The sequence below is a fragment of the Sminthopsis crassicaudata genome, chromosome 4 (genome assembly GCF_048593235.1).
Source record: "Sminthopsis crassicaudata isolate SCR6 chromosome 4, ASM4859323v1, whole genome shotgun sequence".
NCBI classification, from domain to species: domain Eukaryota; kingdom Metazoa; phylum Chordata; class Mammalia; order Dasyuromorphia; family Dasyuridae; genus Sminthopsis; species Sminthopsis crassicaudata.
Window position 1 is genome coordinate 464444680 of NC_133620.1, and position 20110 is coordinate 464464789.

General features: G+C 59.7%; 1 protein-coding gene across 2 annotated transcripts in view; it reads right to left on the minus strand.

Moving 5' to 3' along the window:
• Nucleotides 1–73: 73 nt before the first annotated feature.
• The window catches only part of HIP1 (huntingtin interacting protein 1), a 98956-nt gene continuing 78919 nt past the window's right edge, over nt 74–20110 (minus strand). For both annotated transcript variants that reach the window (XM_074264108.1, XM_074264109.1), the window contains exons 10-31: nt 19056–19131; nt 18809–18952; nt 18430–18530; nt 17879–17951; nt 17203–17386; nt 17033–17121; nt 16287–16403; nt 15881–15982; nt 13585–13728; nt 12859–12994; nt 11180–11266; nt 10987–11094; nt 10773–10909; nt 10092–10202; nt 9603–9661; nt 9271–9364; nt 7674–7774; nt 7302–7407; nt 6623–6746; nt 5888–5949; nt 4488–4596; nt 74–3897 (exon numbers count right to left, since the gene is read on the minus strand). In XM_074264108.1, the coding sequence (XP_074120209.1) occupies nt 3845–3897; nt 4488–4596; nt 5888–5949; nt 6623–6746; nt 7302–7407; nt 7674–7774; nt 9271–9364; nt 9603–9661; nt 10092–10202; nt 10773–10909; nt 10987–11094; nt 11180–11266; nt 12859–12994; nt 13585–13728; nt 15881–15982; nt 16287–16403; nt 17033–17121; nt 17203–17386; nt 17879–17951; nt 18430–18530; nt 18809–18952; nt 19056–19131 (2317 nt within the window). In that variant the 3' untranslated portion in view covers nt 74–3844. The remainder of the gene's footprint in view (nt 3898–4487; nt 4597–5887; nt 5950–6622; nt 6747–7301; nt 7408–7673; nt 7775–9270; nt 9365–9602; nt 9662–10091; nt 10203–10772; nt 10910–10986; nt 11095–11179; nt 11267–12858; nt 12995–13584; nt 13729–15880; nt 15983–16286; nt 16404–17032; nt 17122–17202; nt 17387–17878; nt 17952–18429; nt 18531–18808; nt 18953–19055; nt 19132–20110) is intronic.

Here is a 20110-nt window from a genome sequence, read left to right on the forward strand (position 1 = left end):
TTCCTGGGTTACCTTGGGAAAAAGGCTGCCCATCCTTACCCCACTCCCAGGGGAAAAGATGAAGATGCTTTCCTTCTGGGTTGAAATATTTATTTTAAAAATTGAAAACACACATACAACATATTATACAAAGAAAGACCTTAATACTATAATAATCAAAAGTCTTGTTGGAAAGAAACCAAATGCCAGTGGCCACCTGCCCTGGGAAGGTAGGCACTCAAGAGTGATAAATCAACTTAATTTACAGGAATACTTCTAGTGGACATCTGGGTAAAGGTTAAAAAATAAAAGAAAATAAATCCCATCTCCCCCAAACCAAAATAGACAAAAAAATTGTTATAGGATCGAGACAAAAATTGAGTTATCACCAAGATTTATCTGAACCTCCTCGGTTTGTCCCTGTGAGTAGTAACCAGCTTAATGTAGGGTCTTCAAACCTGAGGTAGTTAAGGGTCACCTGAAAGACAGTGGGTCTGGACATGTGGATACACTGCTCTCAGCACTGGGCCCAGTGGTAACCAATAGATCTTCTGTATTGCTTTGGCTCCTGGGGTGAAAGGCAGCTTACCACGTCAGTGGGTTGGTGATATTATTGGTGGTATTGGAGTTGGTTTGGACCTGGGAAATAATGGAAGTCCTCAGCAAACAGCTGGAAAGATTTTCTGGGTTTGTGTAAGAGAGACCAAAAATCTGACCGACTATAATGCTATATCACTCTCTGCTACAGGCAGTGTGGGCTTTACAGGGGTTAGAGACAACGGGGGCCGAGGAGCTTCCGTTGAAAGGCCAATATGGGGACCAAAGGCTTACTCAGCAGCAAGGTTTTTCTGATTGATTTGGAAAGGGAATGGCAACAAAGCATGGTAAAGATCAGGGCAGAGACACTGGGCTCCCATGGGTTTAGGTGCTGGCCAGGAGGTAAGCATTTCTCTGGGCTGGAAATTAGAAAGGCCAGTGGTAAGTGACGTGGCCGACGTGGTCATTCTCGCTCAGTTTGGCGGCAGAAATAATTCCAAGAAGAGAAGCTCAGGTCAACACGAGGCCCCTACAGCTTTGGATCTAAAGTCACAGACCTATGGAAATCTGGGCAGAACCGTCAACGGATAATCTAAGTGAGAAAGTTTATCTTGGCTTAAAAGTAATTGCAGAGCAGATCAACCCCCTATTGCCACCGAAGTATACTCTTCCACAATTCTCCTTTTCATGGGGGCACACTCGCTCTAAGTACCGACGTACTCTACAATTCACCTTCCTCACTCACTAGCCTGCTCCGACTGCTGAATTCCCATCTCAGGAGCATCTCTACACTTTCCCATGGCTCATATATCCTGGTTCAACTAAGCACGCTCCGCAACTCAGCCAATGCAGTTCACTCTGCCACGAAAGCTGACATATTCCAATCAAAGACATCCCCTGGGTATTCACGCTCCATTTTTAGAGGGAGCAGGAGGCTCAACCACCTTCTCTGATCTTTTAATTGAGGCTTTTAGAAAACAGTTTTCCATCAGCATCCCTCAGTTGCTGTCCTTTGTTCTCAAAGAGGACCAGAATGACATTACTGTATTGGGGTCAAGGTACAGTGTGTCTGCCTGTGGCTGATCAGACCAACGTGAACATGAAAGGCTCTACCACAGGCTGGACACAAACAGACCAAATGAACATCTGCATACCTCACAAGGCCCATCCCTAGCATAAAATCCAGATGAGCCTTACGATACAAACTAGCCCCTCCGTGTAATCACCACTGCCACTCAGCAAAATTCACAGCAGCTTTTAAAATGACCTCAGTTAATTTTGCGGAGGAATGGCCTTCAGTCTATGGAGGGAGCCTTGTCTAAAGCCATTCTCTATTTTTCCTATTAAAAGAGAGCATGAGAGTTAAGATGGAATACTTTCAAGGGGCATTGAGCCACTTGGTAAAATCCTGACCTATCCACAGGGCCCAGTGACAAAGTGCATTATCTCAAGTCTTTGGAGTGGGAAGATGTCAAGCACAAGGGAGCTGTTTGCTTCATTTTCGCGCCGACTTCTTGAATAGAACGTGGTCCTTCTGGACACATGACTGTGTTCCCGTTTTCTAAAATGTCCTCACTCTTAAAATGCACAAAGGTGGTCTTTCTGGCTTCCTTCTTCCATTGAGTCACGGGGCTCGAACAGGATTTCTATATTCTCCCATGACGTGGCTGTATACGTTCCTCTGACACGGGTCCTAGCTTTTTGGCTGCTACTACCGGGATCCAAGAGTCATTTGAATTTGGGGTAGTGGAGTTTCCTTGGGTAGGAGTGTTTGACAATGGCCAGTTATCTCTTTGGGGTTGCTCATATTTGTCACCTCGACCCATTGTAAGGAGAGATGCAGCGTGGTCAGTGGAGAAAGCCTTTGTTGAAGGGACAAGGGAGTCGGTTCTTATGCTATCCTTTCCTCTCCATTTTTGAACAATTAACCAGGTGTTCAGAGGAGCCTCTTTGGCAAGGAGTCCAAAAGTGGTATCCTTGCCTTTTTCTTTCTTGTTCATGAAGATTGATGAGTGGGAAACAGCAGTCAGATGTGGTCACCTCTGACAGCAGTTGCTCCAAGCATTTCTTCATAGAGTGTTTGCTGCTTGTGGATGGTTAGTTATAAATAGTACAGGGCACTGTGAGGCTGACCGGAGGAGATGGACACCAAATAGAAGCCTGTACCTTTTTGGGGCTTGGCCTGCTTCTGGGCTTAATTAGCTGGAGAAGGTCATTGTCCACCTTCACTTCAGGAAGATGACAAGGCTGATCATTCGGAGAAAGCCACTGAGATTTCTCCATCTCCTTGGTACCCTGGTCAGCATGGAGCTGCTGCACAGAACAGAGTTGCTGTTCTTAGCATTCCTCTCCAGAGAGGGCAAAGGGGGTTTCTGGAGCCTGATCGCGACTTGTTGCCCAGATGATGGTTTCTCAAGGACCTGGGCTGGCCCCTTCCCTCCCCCTCTTTCTGTGGTCCCCACATGTGTGGAGGTAAATTCTGGGGGTCAGCCGGGGTCCAGCTACAGTAACACAAGGCACTCTACCTGCCTTCCCCTCAGGAGGAAACTATCACCCCTCAACAGCTGTCCTCCCTTCCAGGAAGTGGACACGACTGTTCCACACTCCCGCAGAGGCCAGTAATGTGGTGGATGTGGAGCACCAAGGGCAAAGCCTGAGCAGCACCAGTAGCTGTTTAACCATTGTGGTAGTGGGGGCCATCTGGGCCCAAGAGCTTCAGAGGGGCTCCCTGCAGGAAAGCTGGCTATACGAAGTGACTTTCCATAAACAGAACAAAAAACCAACCCCCAAGAAGCAGTGGGGCATCCGTGAGACTGCCAAGGAGGGGGAGGAACTGCCCTGGCCTTCTCAGTCAGGATCCTCCTGCCATCTTTTCTCTACGGACAGAGCCGGGAGAGCGTCTCCAACTTGGGATCCACCTCGGATGCTCCCCAGTTTGTGCAAATGATGAAACGGAAAAGACTGAGAAGAAAAGGGAGAGGGTACTGATGAAGTCTCTTGCTCGGCCCCTCCCTGCCGTCCCAGCCCCCGACCCGGGCAAACAAAAAGCCCTAAGAAATGAGCGTGGAGAGGAAGTGAGTCACGTGGCCGAGGCGTGCCCCCGCCGGCGCCTTTTCCAAGGGCTCTCAGCCCCCCAGACCGCAGTCGGTGGGAAGGGAGGTCGGCTCCGTGGGCCCATGGGGTGGGGGCTCTGTGGAAGGCCTCGCCCGGCCAGGCCTGGGGGAGCGGTCAGTCTGCAGCCCGGGCAGGTGGGCAGTGGAGCGGCGACATGACAAGCACAGAGACGAGCTATAAGGATTTACAGGTGATGTCAGGGGGCGGCTGCGCTCTAGTCCTTCTCTGCCGTGGCTTCTGGCCCAGTGGGTGGAGGGGCTCCCGACTCTAAGGAACAGTTTAAAAAACCATCATCAGCAACGTGGCAGCTGCCATGCAGAGAGTGCTTTCGGGCTTTCAGAGCGTCTCATGGGCTCATGGAGGCTGGGCTGCGGGTGGTGTGAATGCAGGAGAACTGGAACCCTGGGTTCCACCTCCAGGCTCAGAACTTAGATTATTTCTTTATAGCAGATTACATCTGGAGTCATGGGACTGGGATCCGGGGAGCCGTCCCCTCAAGGGGAAGGGGCGAAAGTGCCTCAGTGTTTTTGCAGGCCCTGGTTATAAGCTGCCCCACAGGAGCCATGGTGGCGACCACCACCTCCACGGTCCCTGACAAAGCAGGAAGGGCCCACAACAGTGGGCAGCGGCCCACAAGGCCGGGGTCTTACAAGTGCCCTAACTTGCCAGCTGCTCCTCGCCCTGCTAGGCTGGACAGCTACCAGCAGCCTGAGTTTCACTCTGGGCTTCTTGGTCAGCCAACCCTTCTCTAAGTGGATGCCGGGACAACGTCCAAGCTCCAACTTAGGGACGTGGCCTTACTCTGAGAGATCGGGAGGAGGGCCCTGCCATCCCTCCCCATTGTTCTGCCCGCTTACCCTCCTCCCAGCCTTCTGCCACGCCGGCCAGCTCGTAGTGCTTCTTGCGCAGGTAACCCAGCTTCTGACGCTCCTTCTCCAGCTGATTTTCCAGTTCCAACACTTTGACCTGTCGGGGGACAAACGGAGCTTTTTTCCATCACTGGGACTTGGTCCCTTTGAGTCTCCTTCAGCTTTCGTCCATTCCTCCTTGCTGTCTACTTCCTTCACTCGCCATTTCCAAAAAGCCTCTTCCTTGCCGTAATTCCTCCATTAGAGGCAAACACCCCCCACAGGACTGGCCATTTCCATGGGTTTTAGGATCTAAAGCTTGGAAGAAACTAAAAGGCCATCGAGACGATGCCCACATTTACAGAGGAGGAAGCTGAGGTCGGGGCGCTGAAGGGGCTTGGTCACAAAGGTCACAGGAGCTGAGAAGTGGCCCCAGAGCCAAGGCCCCAAGCACGGAGGCAGCGACACTCAGTGGGCCCCCGCCCCGGGCCTTGTTTCCTGCTCTGCAGAGTCCACCCCCTGGCCCCCAAGCACGGGCTGCTCTGACAGCAGGTGACAGCCACCCGCATGTCTCCTCTGTCCACAGAAGACAACCAGCCTTGGCCTCAGGCCATGGGAACGATCTGGAGCCGCAGGCCTTTTCTAACCCTCCTCCCGGACTGCCTGGGGACCCAAGCGGCAGGTATGGTCACCGGGGGCCACACCAGCATTTGCAGGCAGCTCCTCAAAGGGACCGGCTCGCTTCCTGGCTGTGTCTCCTTTCTGTTTTGTCAGACTCTCTGTGACCCATGAGATGCTGGAGGGGTTGGCCATTTCTTTCTCTGGCTCATTTACAGATGGGGAAACTGAGGCAGACAGGCTCCCCCCCCCCAGCTAGAAAGTGTCTGAGGCTGGATTTGAACTCCTGACTACGGTCCCGGTGCTCCAATGGCCCTTTTGCTGCCGAGCTTTTCTAACCGGGCCCTGATGGACGGGCCTGGGAGCCACTTCTGCTTCCCGCCCCGCAATGAGCTCACCTGAGAGAGCAGAAGAACGGGCCCAGCCGCCTCAACCTGGTGCCTGTTTTTTTATTTACTTTCTCAGACTACTGATCCTGGCAGGAATGGGCGCAGACCACTGCTCAGAGCCAGCCTGGAGGGCACCAGGGGGTGCCCGGGTCTCAGCGGCCTGGACTCCGTGCCCATTTGTGGCAGAAGCTTCTGCCCTCACCGGCGGCCTCCCTCCTCCTAAGCAGCAGCCCATGGCTGCCAGCGCCTAGAGCTTCTCTCTGCAGTGTTTCCCTGGACCACTGGGGCCCTTTCACTTCTAAGCCTACGATCCTGGGGTCCCTGGAGCTGCCACCATCGCCTTCAGGCCCCCGGAGGCCCCGGACACGGCTGCTTGGGGAGCCCTCAGCGTGAGCGCCGTACCTGGGAGTCCATCTCCTGGCGTTTGATCTGCGTCAGGGTCAGGCTGGAGAAGTCCATGCTTTCTGGAAGGAGGCAACGAGAAGACCTGTCACAAGTGAGTTTCCGGCCCAAGCTCTCCACAGGACGGCCGGCCGCCACACTGCGGGAAAGCCCTGGGGATGATCGGGAGCAGCCGGCTCCACCCGGAGCTTTCTCTAGGTGCTGCGGCCATGTGGCTTCAGGGCTCAGGACTCAGACAGACAGAAGACCGGAGTTCGAGTCCTGCTGTGTGGCTCTGGGAGTCTGAGGGTGGGTTTTTGTAAAGCAGGGATCCGTCTGCTTTGGTAAGGGAGTCTTCCCTGAAGCTCATGGAGTTGGAGGCTCATTACTGGGGTGACACAACAGGGGCCACACGTCCAGGGTCACAGAGCTAATAAGTGTCATGTGTCTGAGCTGGATTTGCACTCCGGACTTCCCGACTCCAGGCTGTGGTCCATCTGCTTGAGCCACCTCGCTGCCCCCACAGGCCCATTTTTAAAAGCATCAGTAATGACCCACAATCTGCGGAAACTGCCCGGCGGCTCACCCTCGGGGTCACGAAGCCCACGGGCCCAGCTCGGCGGCCCCAGCTGTGGGTGAGACGGGCCTGGCACGACATGAACCTAGGGGAAAGCGGCTTAGGCAAGAGCAGGGGAAGGGAGATAGGACCGAAGGGACGCCCGGGCAGGATGGGGGAGCCTGGGAAGACAAGGCTACCTGTCTCCTCGATCTGCGACTTCCCCGCCATGGTGGACGCCACCACCTCCGCCGTCGCCTGGTTCACCCCGCGGGAGGCCTGCTGCAGCCGGGCCAGGTTGGCGCTGTCCTTGTCGGCCTTCACCTACGTGGAGCCAGAGGGGGTTCAGGCGTCCATGGCCTTCGGCCTGAGATGGCCGGTCTGGGCCCCCGGCCCGCGGAGGGGCTGGGGGATGCCCAGCAAGCCGGCCAGAGCTGCCCTCCCTCCGGGGTGTCTTGGCTCACTTCCCAACCTGGGACCCCATGGCTGACCCAAGCTCGGACTGTAGGGACCAGCTGGGACCAGGCGGTGAGTCAGGCAGGGAGATCTCCCGGGTGCCGGGAGCTGCAGGGCAGCCAAGCAAGGGTCAGTTGTGAGGAAGGCACCAGGCTGGTCCCCACTGGGGGCCCGCTGCCTAGCGCCCCTCAGCCCCCTGCTGGTCAGCCAGGGAACTCAGAATCCATGGGCTGCAAGCTGAGCAGCGAGCAAGGCTTCTGGGAGACGGGGGCTGACCATGGGGCTGCCCTAGTGCAGAGGCTCTGGGGGATGGGGCGGCCTTGTTTCAGAGAGCCGGACAGGGGACTTAATCCCATCTGGAAGCCGGGGAGGTCGTTCTGCCCTCGTAAGCCACGCGGGCTCCTCGGTGTCCCGGGCCCCCACCTTGGACGCGGCCACGAGCTGCGCCGTGCTGGCTGCGATTTCCCGGGAACACACCATCAGCTCCTCAAACTTCCCTTTGCCTTGAAACACCAGGTCCGCCGCGTCCCTGAGGGGCGGGAAAGAAAGGGCGCTTATGGCTTCCAGCCCAGACCTCCAGAGGCTTCCCGCTGGTTCCATTCATCTCCATGAGGATGGGTGAAAAGGAGCAAAAACTCCCCTAAAAAGTGCTCCGTACTCTAACGCCCCCGCAGAAAGCTGCTGCCCCCTCTCACCTGCAGCTCCCCAAGGCTTGGGCCGACTCCCCCGGGCCAGACAGAACCCTAGATGTGGCTTTCTGGGTCTCAGGAGAACCTTGGAGCTGGGGCTACTTACACCATGACCGTGGCTCCCCAGCCGACAGCTTTGGAGGCCGAGATCAGTCCTTCCGTCCATCGGGAATTCTTAGCGTAGAACTCTTTGGGGGACGCTGCACCCTGGAGCAGAAGGAAAATAATCAGGAAGCCCACAAGAGCCGGCAGTTACCCAGCACCCACTGTGCGCCGGGCCTGTGCCGAGGGTTTCCCACTTCTCACACCCACGTGGGAGGGGGGCGCTATCACCATCTCCATTTTACAGGTCAGGAACTTGGGGCCAGGGCCACACGACGAGGAGTGTCTGAGCTGGATTTGAACTCGGGCCTTTTTGACCCCAGATTCTGTGCTCTGGACCAAGTGCCTGCTGAGAAATGATCTTTATTTGTTCTCAGCGAAAAGACTGACCCATTTGTTTCCTTTCCAATAACGGCCAGCAGCAAGCGGATCACTTTTTAGAGTCTGCACGGGCTGTAAGGCCCAGCTTGGGAAGCTGTTATTTTAGTGTGGGAACGCCCGATATTGGGGGAGTTTGGGATGAATGGCTCCAGCGCTCCCCCTCCCCCCTCTGGGACAGCATCGCTTCTCAGACTGATGGATGGAGAAGGTGGAAACGGGGGAGGAAGGGAGAAGGTGAGCAGAGAAGTCTATACAGAGTGTCCCACAAGTCTTCGTGTGCTCACGGAAGCTTGAAGCAGCACGAAGACTTTGGGGAGACTCAGGTTTTCGATCTGTGAGGGGGATGACAGAACACAAGGATTTAAGGGGATCTCTTGGGAAAGCCAGGAGGAGGAGACAGCTGGGGGCCAGGCTCCGAAGCGGCTGGTGATCCCAAGGGATGGAGATGGGGGGGGGCGTTCGAGGCCCGGAAGGCCATCTGTGCAATGGTGAAGGCGGGACGTGCGTAATGCACGGCAGGAAGGCCGAGCCAGCGGGAGCACGGGAAGGGGGTGACGGCAGAAAGCCTGAAGGGGGCTGCAGTGGCTTGGAAAAGGCTCAAAACACCAGAAGCGATCTGGGGATTCTCCTGCAAGCGCAGAGACAATAGGGAGCCACGGAAAGTTCTAAACAAGAGGGCTGCCGCGGCCACGCTTCTGCAGATGGTTTGGCCGTTGTGGAGGATGCCTCGGAAAAGGGAAAGACGGACGCAGGGGCAACACTGAGGAGCTTAAGGTCATTGAGGGGGGAAGTTCTGAGAGGCTGCGCCATGTGGCGGCTGGGCGGGCGGAGAGACGTGAATGAGGGGGGACGTGGGGGGGAGCACTCGGGGAGGGCTGAGAGGGAAGGAGATCGGCTCCACGAGAAGTAGGGAAATGTGGAGGTGGGTTGTGGATGGAACGTGAGCAGCTCGAGTGTGAGATACTCCAAGGCCATTGAGTGCCCAGCGGGCCGGGAGAGATCTGAGCTTTCTCTGTCCAGAGGCCAATGTTAGAAGTGAGGGAGTCACTGAGAGCGAAGGGGAGAGAGGGCCCAGGGGCACCGTGAGCCAGCCAGAGAGGGCAAGGGGAGCGGCCAGACAGCGGGGGAAGAACCCAGCAGGGGGAGGGCCAAGAGCGCAATCAGTGTTTGCCGGGCACACGGGAACTGGGGGACAGTCACTCTTGCCACTCTCTGCTTACCCGGCCGCTCTCCACGATCTCCTTCTGAAGGTCCTTGGAGGCCACAATGAGGATCTGAATGGCCTGCATCAGGCTGGTACAGGAGCCCAGGATCCTGGAAAACAAGGCGCCCCGGTGAGATCCCAACACGGGCACAAAGCCCAGCGGAGCTGGGGAGCTGGGAAGGAAGGGCGGCGGCAGCGAGGGGCCTGGACCAAGGCTCCGGCTGAGCAGCTTGGGGAGCCCGGGGCCACCTCTGCTCCGTGAGAAAGCCCGGAGGACGGGAGGGCAGGGGGAGAATACACTGACTCTGCCGCAAGAGCGCGGGGGCTGCCGGCCCTGGTGACGCTGACCTTTCATTCACCTCCAGCTTGAGCCCGGTGTCTCCCGCGCGGGCCCTGTGGAGCATCTCCTGTTAACAGGAGGAGGGAAGAGGTTATCTCGGAGCCCGGGGGCTGGAAGGGGCGATGCCCACTGCCCACAAAGGGCCCTCCCAAAGCCGTCCCACCGAGGGCGGGGGGTCAGGGAGAGAATGCCGCCCACTGTCCTTCCGTAACGGTGCCATCCCTCTGGCACGGGAGCCACCATTGGCAGTTGCCCACGTGGTCACTGGGTAGCCATGCCCAGCGGGCACTCTGACCTTCCCACCTCCTGACCCACCCTGGGGCTTCTCAGGGCTGTGCTGCCCCCGGGACCGTCTGTGTCCTTTCGGGCTCTGGGGGAGTCCGAGGAATCGTGGCCTTGGTCGGGCTCCTGAGCCACGGCTGCTGCCACTTTGTACGACAGGGAAGGAGGCTCCGTGTGTGGAGAAGCGAAGGCAAGAACTCCCCTCCGACTCTCACCTCTATCCTGGCTGTGGCTGCTTCAATAGCGGCTGAAGTGGCGGCCATCTCCTTGTCCACCAAGTCCCCCAGCTCCTCCTGCTTAATGTCCAGGCCTCTGGGTCTGAGCTCCTAGAGCCAAAAAGCCTCTTCCCGTTAGCTCTCAGATCGGTCCAGCCCGGGTCTGACTGCCTCACCTCCCCGCACTCGCGGGCTCCCTATTGTTTCCAGGATCAAACCCGAAATCCTCCTCCTGGCCCGTCCCTGGCCCCGTGACACGGACTCTGTGGTCAGTGCCCCGGAAGGAGACCCTCCACCTCCCAACCCAGCACTTTCCGGCTGTCTCATCTCCAGCTTGGATTTCTCTAAATCTCGGGATTTTATGCACGAAGCACCTCCGGATCTCCTCGGCTGCTACCTGCTTCCCTCTGATGATTTACAACCTATTTTGCCCCCAGCTTGTTCCCCCACAGGCGAGTCCCTGTCGGTGAGCTCTGGCTCTGCTCTGTCCTGGGGCACCTGACATTGCCTGTGCAATGCCCGGCCCTGGTGTCCGTTGCTTGGGTTTTCCCAGCTTTACCATTGGGCCATGCTCAGTAAACACCGGCTGAGCAGCTGGGAGCTGAGCCTCACTCAGAAGGGCCTGGGGGAGCCCGCCCTGGAGCCCCGGGGCCTCCGCGCCAGCCCTGACCACTAGGCTACCTCGCCGATGGCCGTGATCTTGCTGAGGCAGCTCCTCAGGGCCGCGCTGTCCGCATGCTCGAGACTCTCCTCCTCCTTCAGGGTGGACAGATAGAGCAGGGCTTCCCTGCCGTACTCCCTGCAGGCCTCCGTCAGCGCTGCGGGTGCAAGGAAACGGTCAGCCCTGAGCGGGCCCAGCTGCCCGGCCGCCCGCCCGGCCCGGCCCGGCACTCACTCTCGGCGGGCTCCAAGGACGTGGTGAGACAGGTGGTGCTGCCCTGGAGGATGCTGTCACTCACCAGGTGAGCCAAGAGGGTCATGGATCGCAGCAGCCCGCTGACATCTGCAAGGCAAGTTCCGGGGTTGGCCGGGCCCGTCCCCCCTCAGAGCCCTTGGCCTTGGCCGGGGGGGCCCTCCCTGCTGCTCACCGTCTGAGGACTGCAGACACTGGCTCCGGGCCTCCTCCACTTGGGCGATGCACTTCACAACAGAATTGGTCTTGAAAAGGAGGTGATCTGGAAGACAGAAACCGAGGTAAGAAGCCCCGAGCCTTAGGGCAGCCAAGCTACTCCCCAAGCCCAGGGGTGTGAGGGCCCTTTGGACGCCTTCAGAACTCGGGTGCGCAGGAGGCCAGGGCCTGGACGAGCTCTGGAGCCGCTCTACAGACGGGGACCCCAAGGCCCGCGAGGTGAGGCGCCCTCTGGGGGCACAGAGGGAGGAGGCGGCGGGGGCACCCTCTGCCGGTGGGTAGCAGGGAAGAGTCCGGTCCAAGGTTTTCCCGTCTGACCGGGGCTGGGGATTTAGGCGGATTCTCCTGCGGTGGCTTCCTCCGGCGTCCCTCCGCTCACCCGAAGCACAGATTTTGCCTCTGCCTGCTGTCCGGTGGCTAAAAGCCCCCACGCTTGTCTGTCCTCCCTCCCAAGTCTTGCTGAGATTCTCCCCTCAGAATCAGAGCTGGATGGGCCCTCGGGGGAAGGTCCACTCCACTGTGAAATACCCAAGCAGTGACCGACAGCCTCCGCCGGGGGGCCTCCAAGGAGGGGACCCCCACCTCTCAGGGTCCTCAGACAAGATGGTTTGTCCCTCGGCCCCTGCACGCTGGCACCCTGCCTTTGCCCAGGCTCGTCATTCCCACTCTTCTTCTCCCTCTCCAGTGTAATAGCCACATCCATAACTAGCACTCACAGAACGCTTCCGAGAATGGCCCTCAAAAACCCCACGAGGTGGGTGCTGCCCCTATCCCTGATCACGGCTACAGGAAGGAAGTCGAAGGGCCAGCCTGGGGCCTCCCGGCTCCGAGCGCCGCGCCCTGGCCCCCGCTACGCCCGGCTGAGCCAGTTCCCTGCATCCTGTACTCGTTCAAACCCCCACTCAGAATGCACTTTGGGCCGAAGCCTCCCCAATGATTGTTCCTGTTCACTTCCAAGTTTTCCGTTTTTAAAGAGCAATTTCTTGGACTCGGTTTGCCCATAAATTTGCATTTTCAAAAAATCTCTCTTTTTCAAAAGGCTAAGATCCACTGCCTGTTATAAAGCCCAGCCGCCCGCCGGGCACAGACATCCTCTGTCCAGCTCACAGGCTCCTCTCACCACTTTTGTGACTGCCCAGGAGGGCTCCTTGTGCCGAGAGACGACTGACGCCCCCCTGTTCCTAACACCCCCTTTCCTCCTCTGCTCATTGTCTCCTTTGGCTCCTCTCCACCAGGAAGCCTCCCTGGCCCTGCGGGCATGCTGCCCCTGGCATTCCCTTGGCACGGGCAGCTCCACTCTGGGTGAGTTCTGGCCAGTCTCATCATGGGAAAGGGGAGCAGCCTCCAGCTTGAACCCGGATTCCTTCCTCTTCTTTGGGGGCTCCTAGACAGCTTTGCCCAGTGGCTATGCTTGGGGCCCTCTGCTCTAGCCTGCCACGAAGGCCTAAGCTCCCTGTGGAAGAGGGACAGTTGGCGTGCAAGCTTCCCCGCAGCGGTGACCGTCTCTCTCTCGCTGGGATGGGAACTCCCCGATGCTGGCACTGTCCGTGCCCAGGCCAGAGCTGGCGCGCCGTCCCCCGCCGACGGGGCCTGGAGCCACGGAGGTATTTGAGCTTTGTGACGGAGGAAGGGCTGTACCTGCGGACCCGGCGCAGCTGATGAGGACGGGATCCTCGAGCTGGCCCAGGGCGTCTTGCACCATCTTCTCGGCCTCTTGCCCCGTCTGCAGGAGAAGTGACTTCCGCTGGCCCTTTGCGATCTCATGCTTGGATTCCTGAGAGTGAATCAAAGAGAGGCTGTTGTGGACCCGGGGTGCCCCAAGGTGCAGGTCGGAGGATCAGAGCCTAGAAGTGGAAAGGATCTCCGGCCACAGACTAACCCTTTATCTCACAGAAAGGGAAACGGAGGCCCAGCGCCTCAGTGGCCAGATGCTTCTGCCTCTGGGAGCAGGGGTGCCCCCCTCTCCCTGACCGGGCTTTGGTGCACGGGAGCCGGTCCCTGCGTACCCAGCTGTGCTCCAGGGGCACCGCTCGGCGGGCCCCCTCCTCCCACCCACCCCGCATCTCTGGGTCACAGAGCTCACTGTCCACTTCTCACTGATCACAAGAGTCGATGTTTTTGATCTCATGGTGAGAACCCTAAGGTTCACAGGAAGGCCGGGAGAGCGAACGGGCTGGGCGGGGGCGCCTGCTCCTCCTCCCGTGGAGAACACTTGAGTGCTCCCGGCCTGGTGAGACGAGCTTGTGAGGCAGTGGCTGGCTGGGACAGGCCCCCCGTAGCCTCCGCTGCTGCCCTTCCTCTTCGTGCTCCCCAGCCCCATTGCCCAAGCCGGGACGGCCCCACAGACCCGCTTTTCCCGCTTGCCTGTGCCGTGGTCAGCTCGGACTGCGTCCGCTCCAGGCGGCTCCGAAGGGAGGAGATTTCTTCACACCTCTCGGAGGCGATCTGCGCCAGGCTGGCCCGCTCCCGCTCCAGGCCTTCCATCTGCAAGGTCCACTTTGCCTCTGCCTGCAAAAGCCACGTGAGGGAGGGAAAAGCACCGGTCACAGCTCACCTTTACATGCTACTTTTGTGACTGATTTTACTGGCAAAGGAAAGTCTGCTGAGAGGGCAGCACAGGGGGCTCGGGAACCTGGCCTGAGGGGGCTCAGGGAGCCCCTCTCTCTGGCCCCCCTACCCGGCCACCTCAGGACTCGGGGCCCGCTCTCTGGCCCCCCTACCTGGCCACCTCAGGACTCGGGGCCGCTCTCTGGCCCCCCTACCTGGCCACCTCAGGACTCGGGGCCTGCTCTCTGGCCCCTCTATCCGACCACCTCAGGACTCGGGGCCCGCTCTCTGGCCCCTCTATCTGGCCACCTCAGGACTCGGGGCCCGCTCTCTGGCCCCCCTACCTGGCCACCTCAGGACTCGGGGCCGCTCTCTGGCTCCCCTATCTGGCCACCTCAGGACTCGGGGCCCGCTCTCTGGCCCCCCTACCTGGCCACCTCAGGACTCGGGGCCTGCTCTCTGGCCCCTCTATCCGACCACCTCAGGACTCGGGGCCCGCTCTCTGGCCCCCCTACCTGGCCACCTCAGGACTCGGGGCCGCTCTCTGGCTCCCCTATCTGGCCACCTCAGGACTCGGGGCCCGCTCTCTGGCCCCCCTACCTGGCCACCTCAGGACTCGGGGCCTGCTCTCTGGCCCCTCTATCCGACCACCTCAGGACTCGGGGCCCGCTCTCTGGCCCCTCTATCTGGCTACCTCAGGACTCGGGGCCCGCTCTCTAGCCCCTCTATCTGGCCACCTCAGGACTCGGGGCCCGCTCTCTGGCCCCCCTATCTGGCCACCTCAGGACTCGTGGCCCGCTCTCTGGCCCCCCTATCTGGCCACCTCAGGACTCGGGCCCGCTCTCTGGCCCCCCTACCCAGCCACCTCAGGACTCGGGGCCCGCTCTCTGGCCCCCCTACCTGGCCACCTCAGGACTCGGGGCCCGCTCTCTGGCCCCCCTATCTGGCCACCTCAGGACTCGGGGCCCGCTCTCTGGCCCCCCTATCTGGCCACCTCAGGACTCGGGGCCGCTCTCTGGCCCCTCTATCTGGCTACCTCAGGACTCGGGGCCGCTCTCTGGCCCCTCTATCTGGCTACCTCAGGACTCGGGGCCCGCTCTCTGGCCCCTTTCTCTGGTTACCTCAGGACTCGGGCCTGCTCTCTGGCCACCCCTCCACTGGGGCTCTGAGGCTCCCTAACAGAAAGCCAGGGAGCCATATCTGGCCAGTTCTCCAGCTCCCAGATTAGGAGACCGAAGGCCAGAGGCCTAAGTGTCTGAGGGGGGAAGGTGAAGCTGCCTCCGCTTGTAGGACCTCAGACCTGCCCTCCTGGGCCAGGACACAAGACTTCCTTCAGCCTGCTGCCATCTCCTGAGGGCGAGCCACTGAGGCAGCCCAGGTGGGGGGCAGGGGGCGGCCCCAGGGACGGGAGGGCCCCCCCTTAGGGGACAGTGATTGGATTCCTCTGGGGCTTTCAGCCTTTGGTGACAAAAAGAACAGGGTCATAGTCAGCTCTCTGCCCCAGCTCCCCAGGAACTGTAGCCGGCCACGTTTCCATGGAGCTTTAAGCTGTGCAGAGCGGTCCGGGATCTGCTTGGTCCCTAAACCCCGCTCCGGAAGGAGAGCACAGTCACCATTTCATCAACAGACCGAGGCTGGGAGGCCAAGGGACCTGCGGGACCCGGCTAGGGATGGCTCAGAGACACGGCTTGCACTGGGAGGAGAGCTCTCCTGCACTCCCCCCCCCCCCCCTGGGAAGAGGGAGCTGCAAACATTTCCCTTTTCTCTTTCATCTCGCTTTCCCAGAGCTTCCCTCTGCACCCCTCCCGGCAGCCGCTTCTTGTAAAAAGTAAAAATGGAGAAAACAGCTCGGGCGGGTGACCCACAGGGCAAGGGGTCTGCTCTCTGCAGGGTTTCACACTCGCAGGTTCCCCGGGTCTCCCTTTGCCGCCATCACACAGCTGGGAGGGGATCTTTCCTGGGCTCGTGCTGACTGGGGGCGTGATCCTCCCTTAAGGAACGGCCTTTGGCTCAGCCGAGCTCGGGAAGGGGGGGAGCCCCGCGTACTTAGGCCACGGCTGCAGCCCCGGGGGTCCTCAGGGGGAGACCCTGGGACGGGCAGGAAAGTGTTTACCTGGGCAGAGGTTTCCAGAGTGCCTTGGAGGACTTGGAACTCATGTTTGCTGATGGCAAGTTCTTGCTTTAAGGTCTCCAGGACCTCGGTCTGTTCTTGTGTCTGTAGGGCACAGCAAGAGGGGCCAGAGTGAGTCATACCAAGCCCACCCTCCTCAGGGGAGCCCGGGAGCCTGGGACTCTTCCCACATCCCATGGGGGGAGCAGAGCTGGGGGCAGGGTGGGTGAGAGCCGGGCTGCGGGGCCTTTACAAGCCTGGCTGAGGAGTCTGCCTTGCAGGGGGAGAGATGCCAGGAGCTGGGACTGAGCCTCCCGGCAGGACGTTCAGTGGCCGGTGGGGGCTGAGCTGCACCTCTGGGCCCCCATCAGGCCCGTCTCTGTTCCTGGGGCCCTGCCCTGGGGCTCACCTTGCGCTGGGCCTGCTCATTTGCACGATGGAAGGTGTCCTCCAGCTCTTTCTTCTCCCGCTGCAGGTCGGCCTGGGCCTGTCTCATCACCGTGACCTGTTTGGCCACTTCCGCGTTCTGTGGGGGGGGAGGTACCCCTGGGCTCACTGACCCTGCCCCGTCCCCTCCCCCCGCAGGGCCCGTCCCCTTGGGAACACGGGAAGATCCCGGCCGGGGGCAGGAAATCAGGCCCAGAGTTCACCCCGGCATTTCAGGGGGGGAGGGGCTCCCCCAGAAAATAGGGTCTTCCTGAAAGACCCAACTATCAGCAAGAAAACAAGTGGTGACGCATTCAAACAGGCCGGCTCGTGTCCAAGCTGGTAATCAAGCCCCAGAAGGGGAGGGAGGTGGAAAGCCAGATCTTTTGGGGTCTTGGTGCACAGGGCCCCCAACTGTTCCCGTTGAACAACACGCTCAGGAGAAGGCTGCGAGGCGCCCAGCATGGCGGCCACGGCCTGGGCGGTTCGGAGATCACGGAGCTCGAGCTGCCAGCTCAGGCTCCCGCAGAACCGAGGCCCCGGGAACTTCAGTAACTTGGCCAGGATGGAGAGAAGGCTCTGACCCCGAGTCTGCGTCCTGCCCCGACTGGGAGCCTGCGGCCGTGGAACACGGTGGGCTCTGGCCGTGCAGTGCAGGAGGAGGAGTCAGGGTCCCCCCGGGAGGAAGCCGGCCTCGGAGGCCCCTCGCGGTGGGTCTGGGGAGCCTACCTTCCGCAGCAGGTCAGCATGGTTCTGCACCAGCTCGGTGTACTTCTCCTTCAGCTTGCTGTAGCGCTGCTCGTTTGTCTGGGCCTTCTCTGCAAGGTGAAAGGCCGCGGTTAGCTAGTCCAGGACCCCTCCTCCGGGGCCGCCCGGCCCCCTCCCCCCCGCTCTCTCACTCTCTATCTCGGTGAGGCTCCGCTGGGCTTTCTCGGTGTCCTCCCGCTTCTTATTGAGCTCGTCGAGCTCGGCGCGCAGGAACTCGCTCTCGTCGGCCGCCTGCTGCCGCAGGTGCCGCTGCTCGGCCAGTTCGGCCTCCAGCTCGCTGATGCGCCCCTTCAGCTGCAGGACCGCCAGGTGTTTCTGGGCAGGCAGGGAGAAGGGTGAGCCCAGCACGGGAGGAGGGGTCCCAGCCTGCTGGGGGGGCTGCCAGCGTTAATCAGAGCCACGGAGCCGGTGCCTTCCCGAGGAGCTGCTCCCGGGGGTCTCGTGGCGGCTAAGCCGGCCAAAGCATCGCCATCTGGGGAGCTAAGGAGCCGTGCCCAGGGGCAGGAATGGTGCGAGAAAGGCTGGGATTGCTGGGAACTGGACGCTGGGTGAGGGCTCTAAACAGCAGAAATAAAAGGATGTTCCGGGGGGGCTGCTGGGTCTCCACTGCTCTTTTCAGCCGGGGGGGGGGGGATGGTGCTCACTGCCGGGCAGGACGCCCTGGGGGGTGTGGGCAGCAGGGGGAGAGACCTCGTCGGGGGCTTTCAATAGATTTCATCAGAGTCAGAGCACAACGAAGCTCGGAGGCTCCCTGACTAAAGTCAGAAACCCAGGGGGGATGGGACGGCCCAAACGGGCCTCTCCTACCTCGGCCTTGAGGTTCTCGAGCTCTTTCTTCAGGCCATCGATCTCCCGGTACAGATGATCAATTAAGGTGTCCCTGAAAACAAGGGCCAGAAGGGCTGCTTCGGCCTCCTTGGCTCCCGGCTCTCCTGGCAGCCAGGCCCGGCACACGGTGGGGCGGGGCTTTTCTGCCTCACGGAGCTCTCCCGGGGCTGGCAGAGCAAAGCCCGGGGCCTGGAGCTCAAAGGCCGCCACCCTCGGCCGTGTGGGGGCCGGAGACGAGCGGGGAAGCGTCCCGGGATTGGGAGGGAATGGAGCTTGGGCTTGAGGACCCGGCCCTGCCCGTCCCAGAAGTCACCAGGACTTGGCCCGGGGCACCGTCTGCCCTCAGCTTCCTGAGCGTAAAATGGAGGGGCTGGACTAGGTAATGTCCTCAAGGAGGCTGCACGGGCAGCTCTGGGAGGCCGGGCCGCTCCCCGTCTCTCAGGCTCCCTCTAAAGAGGTTCGGGGAGAGCGGCTGGGCACCCCTGATGAGCCCCCCGGCCCTTACAGGGCCCCCACCTTCTGCCACTCACTTCTTTTCCCTGCCCCGCATGCCATTCTGGCTGTTGAAGTTGAAAGGGTCGCTGCTGAACGAGCTGCCGAAGATGTCGTCAAACTTGTTGTCAAAGAAATTCTGCAGAGCCCAGAGAGACACGGGGAGTCACCCAGACCGTGGTGGGGGAGGGGTCATTTCTCAGGGATCCCCTACGGGCCCAGGGACTCTGCCCGGCGGACGGCCGAACAGGTGGGGACCCCACGGTGCAGCAGAGTCCGCCAGAGACGGGCGTTTCCTTGCCATCTGTTCAGCCAGGGAGGAGCTTGTCTGGTCCCGCCCTTGCCCCCTCCTCTCTCCCCATCCCCCCAGGGCCTGAAACATGGGAAAGTCCTCGGTTCCATGGGGGAGGCCCTCACCTGCTGAGAAGTGGGGTCCATTTCCATGAGGTCATCTTTCTCTAGGATGGGTTCGCTGTCGGGGGACGAAGCCTCTACTGGGATGACCACCACAGGGCTGATGTGTTCTGACAAGGCTGAAGCCCGCAGGAAGTTGGGGGGGTTCTGAAGAGGGGAGACTCAAACTCAAGACCCGTCTCTTCCCTCACACCCCAGCGGCCCCCAGGACGGAGGGCCCCCGGGTCCCGCAGGGCCGAGGGCGGCCTACCTCGGGAAGCTGGGGGATCTGGATAAGCCGCTTGAAGTACTGCAGGTTGCTGGAACGGTAGAAGAGATCTTTCAACCTAGCGGAGGAAAGACACCCAGTGGGCAAGGCAGAGAGGCAGCTTCCTTGTTGGGCCTCCCCATGGTGAAGGGGTGTGCTGTGGAGGGGGCTCTCTCTATGTCATTTGTGTTCATTGTGATGCCGGTGGGGGCAAGGGTTACGACAGTGGGTTCCCTAGCAGAGTTTCCAGCAGCTCCGAGAACTCTCAAACAGGAGAAGAATCTTAAAAACGACCCCTGTCTGTCCTGCCTGGAAGGGACGTGGCTTTCCTTTCGCATCAGATTTGCCTCCGTGGTTATGTTGGCCCTACAGTGATTTTTAAAAAAGGTCGCACTTCCTGAGCTGGGCAGAGGGGAGGGCCCTGGAGGCAGCTATGGTGCTGGGGGTGGGGGGAGGGGATACAGTGGGGAAACACTTTAATTGAATTTAAGAAATAACTGAAGAAATAGAGATCACAAGAAGATAAAGGAGAATTGGTCACATGCTGCTCTTAGGTAATGCTATGTCTCCCTCCACTTATTTATTATTATTATATTATGTTATTTATTATTAAATTAGTATAGATAATTTAAGTGGGGCCATCTGTAGTCCTTTTTCCTGTCCTGATCTCGGCAGGACACTGAGATGGAGATGCTGTGTCTCTCTTCCACTCCCCCTCCCACTTTCTACCTTGAACCAAACCCGGAGGACTGGGGAAGGCGAGAGCCCCAGGCCCCCAGTAAAACGGCAGATCCGTGGCTCATTTGGAGCTCAGCATCCTCTGCGGTTCAGCCCCATTAACCAGGGCCTCTGGGCTCTCCAAACCCTTCCGATCTCCTTTTGTCTCAAAAAGCATCAAATCCACTTCAGTGCTACCTTCCTACTTCTCAAGGGCTGGGGGATACACTAAGCAATCAAATGCTAGGGCAGAGGAAGAGAGATGTGGGGGCCCTCATCTGGAAAGACTCGGGCTCTTCCGTTCTTATGAGCTCCTAGTATTTAACGTTCAAGAAAGAGAG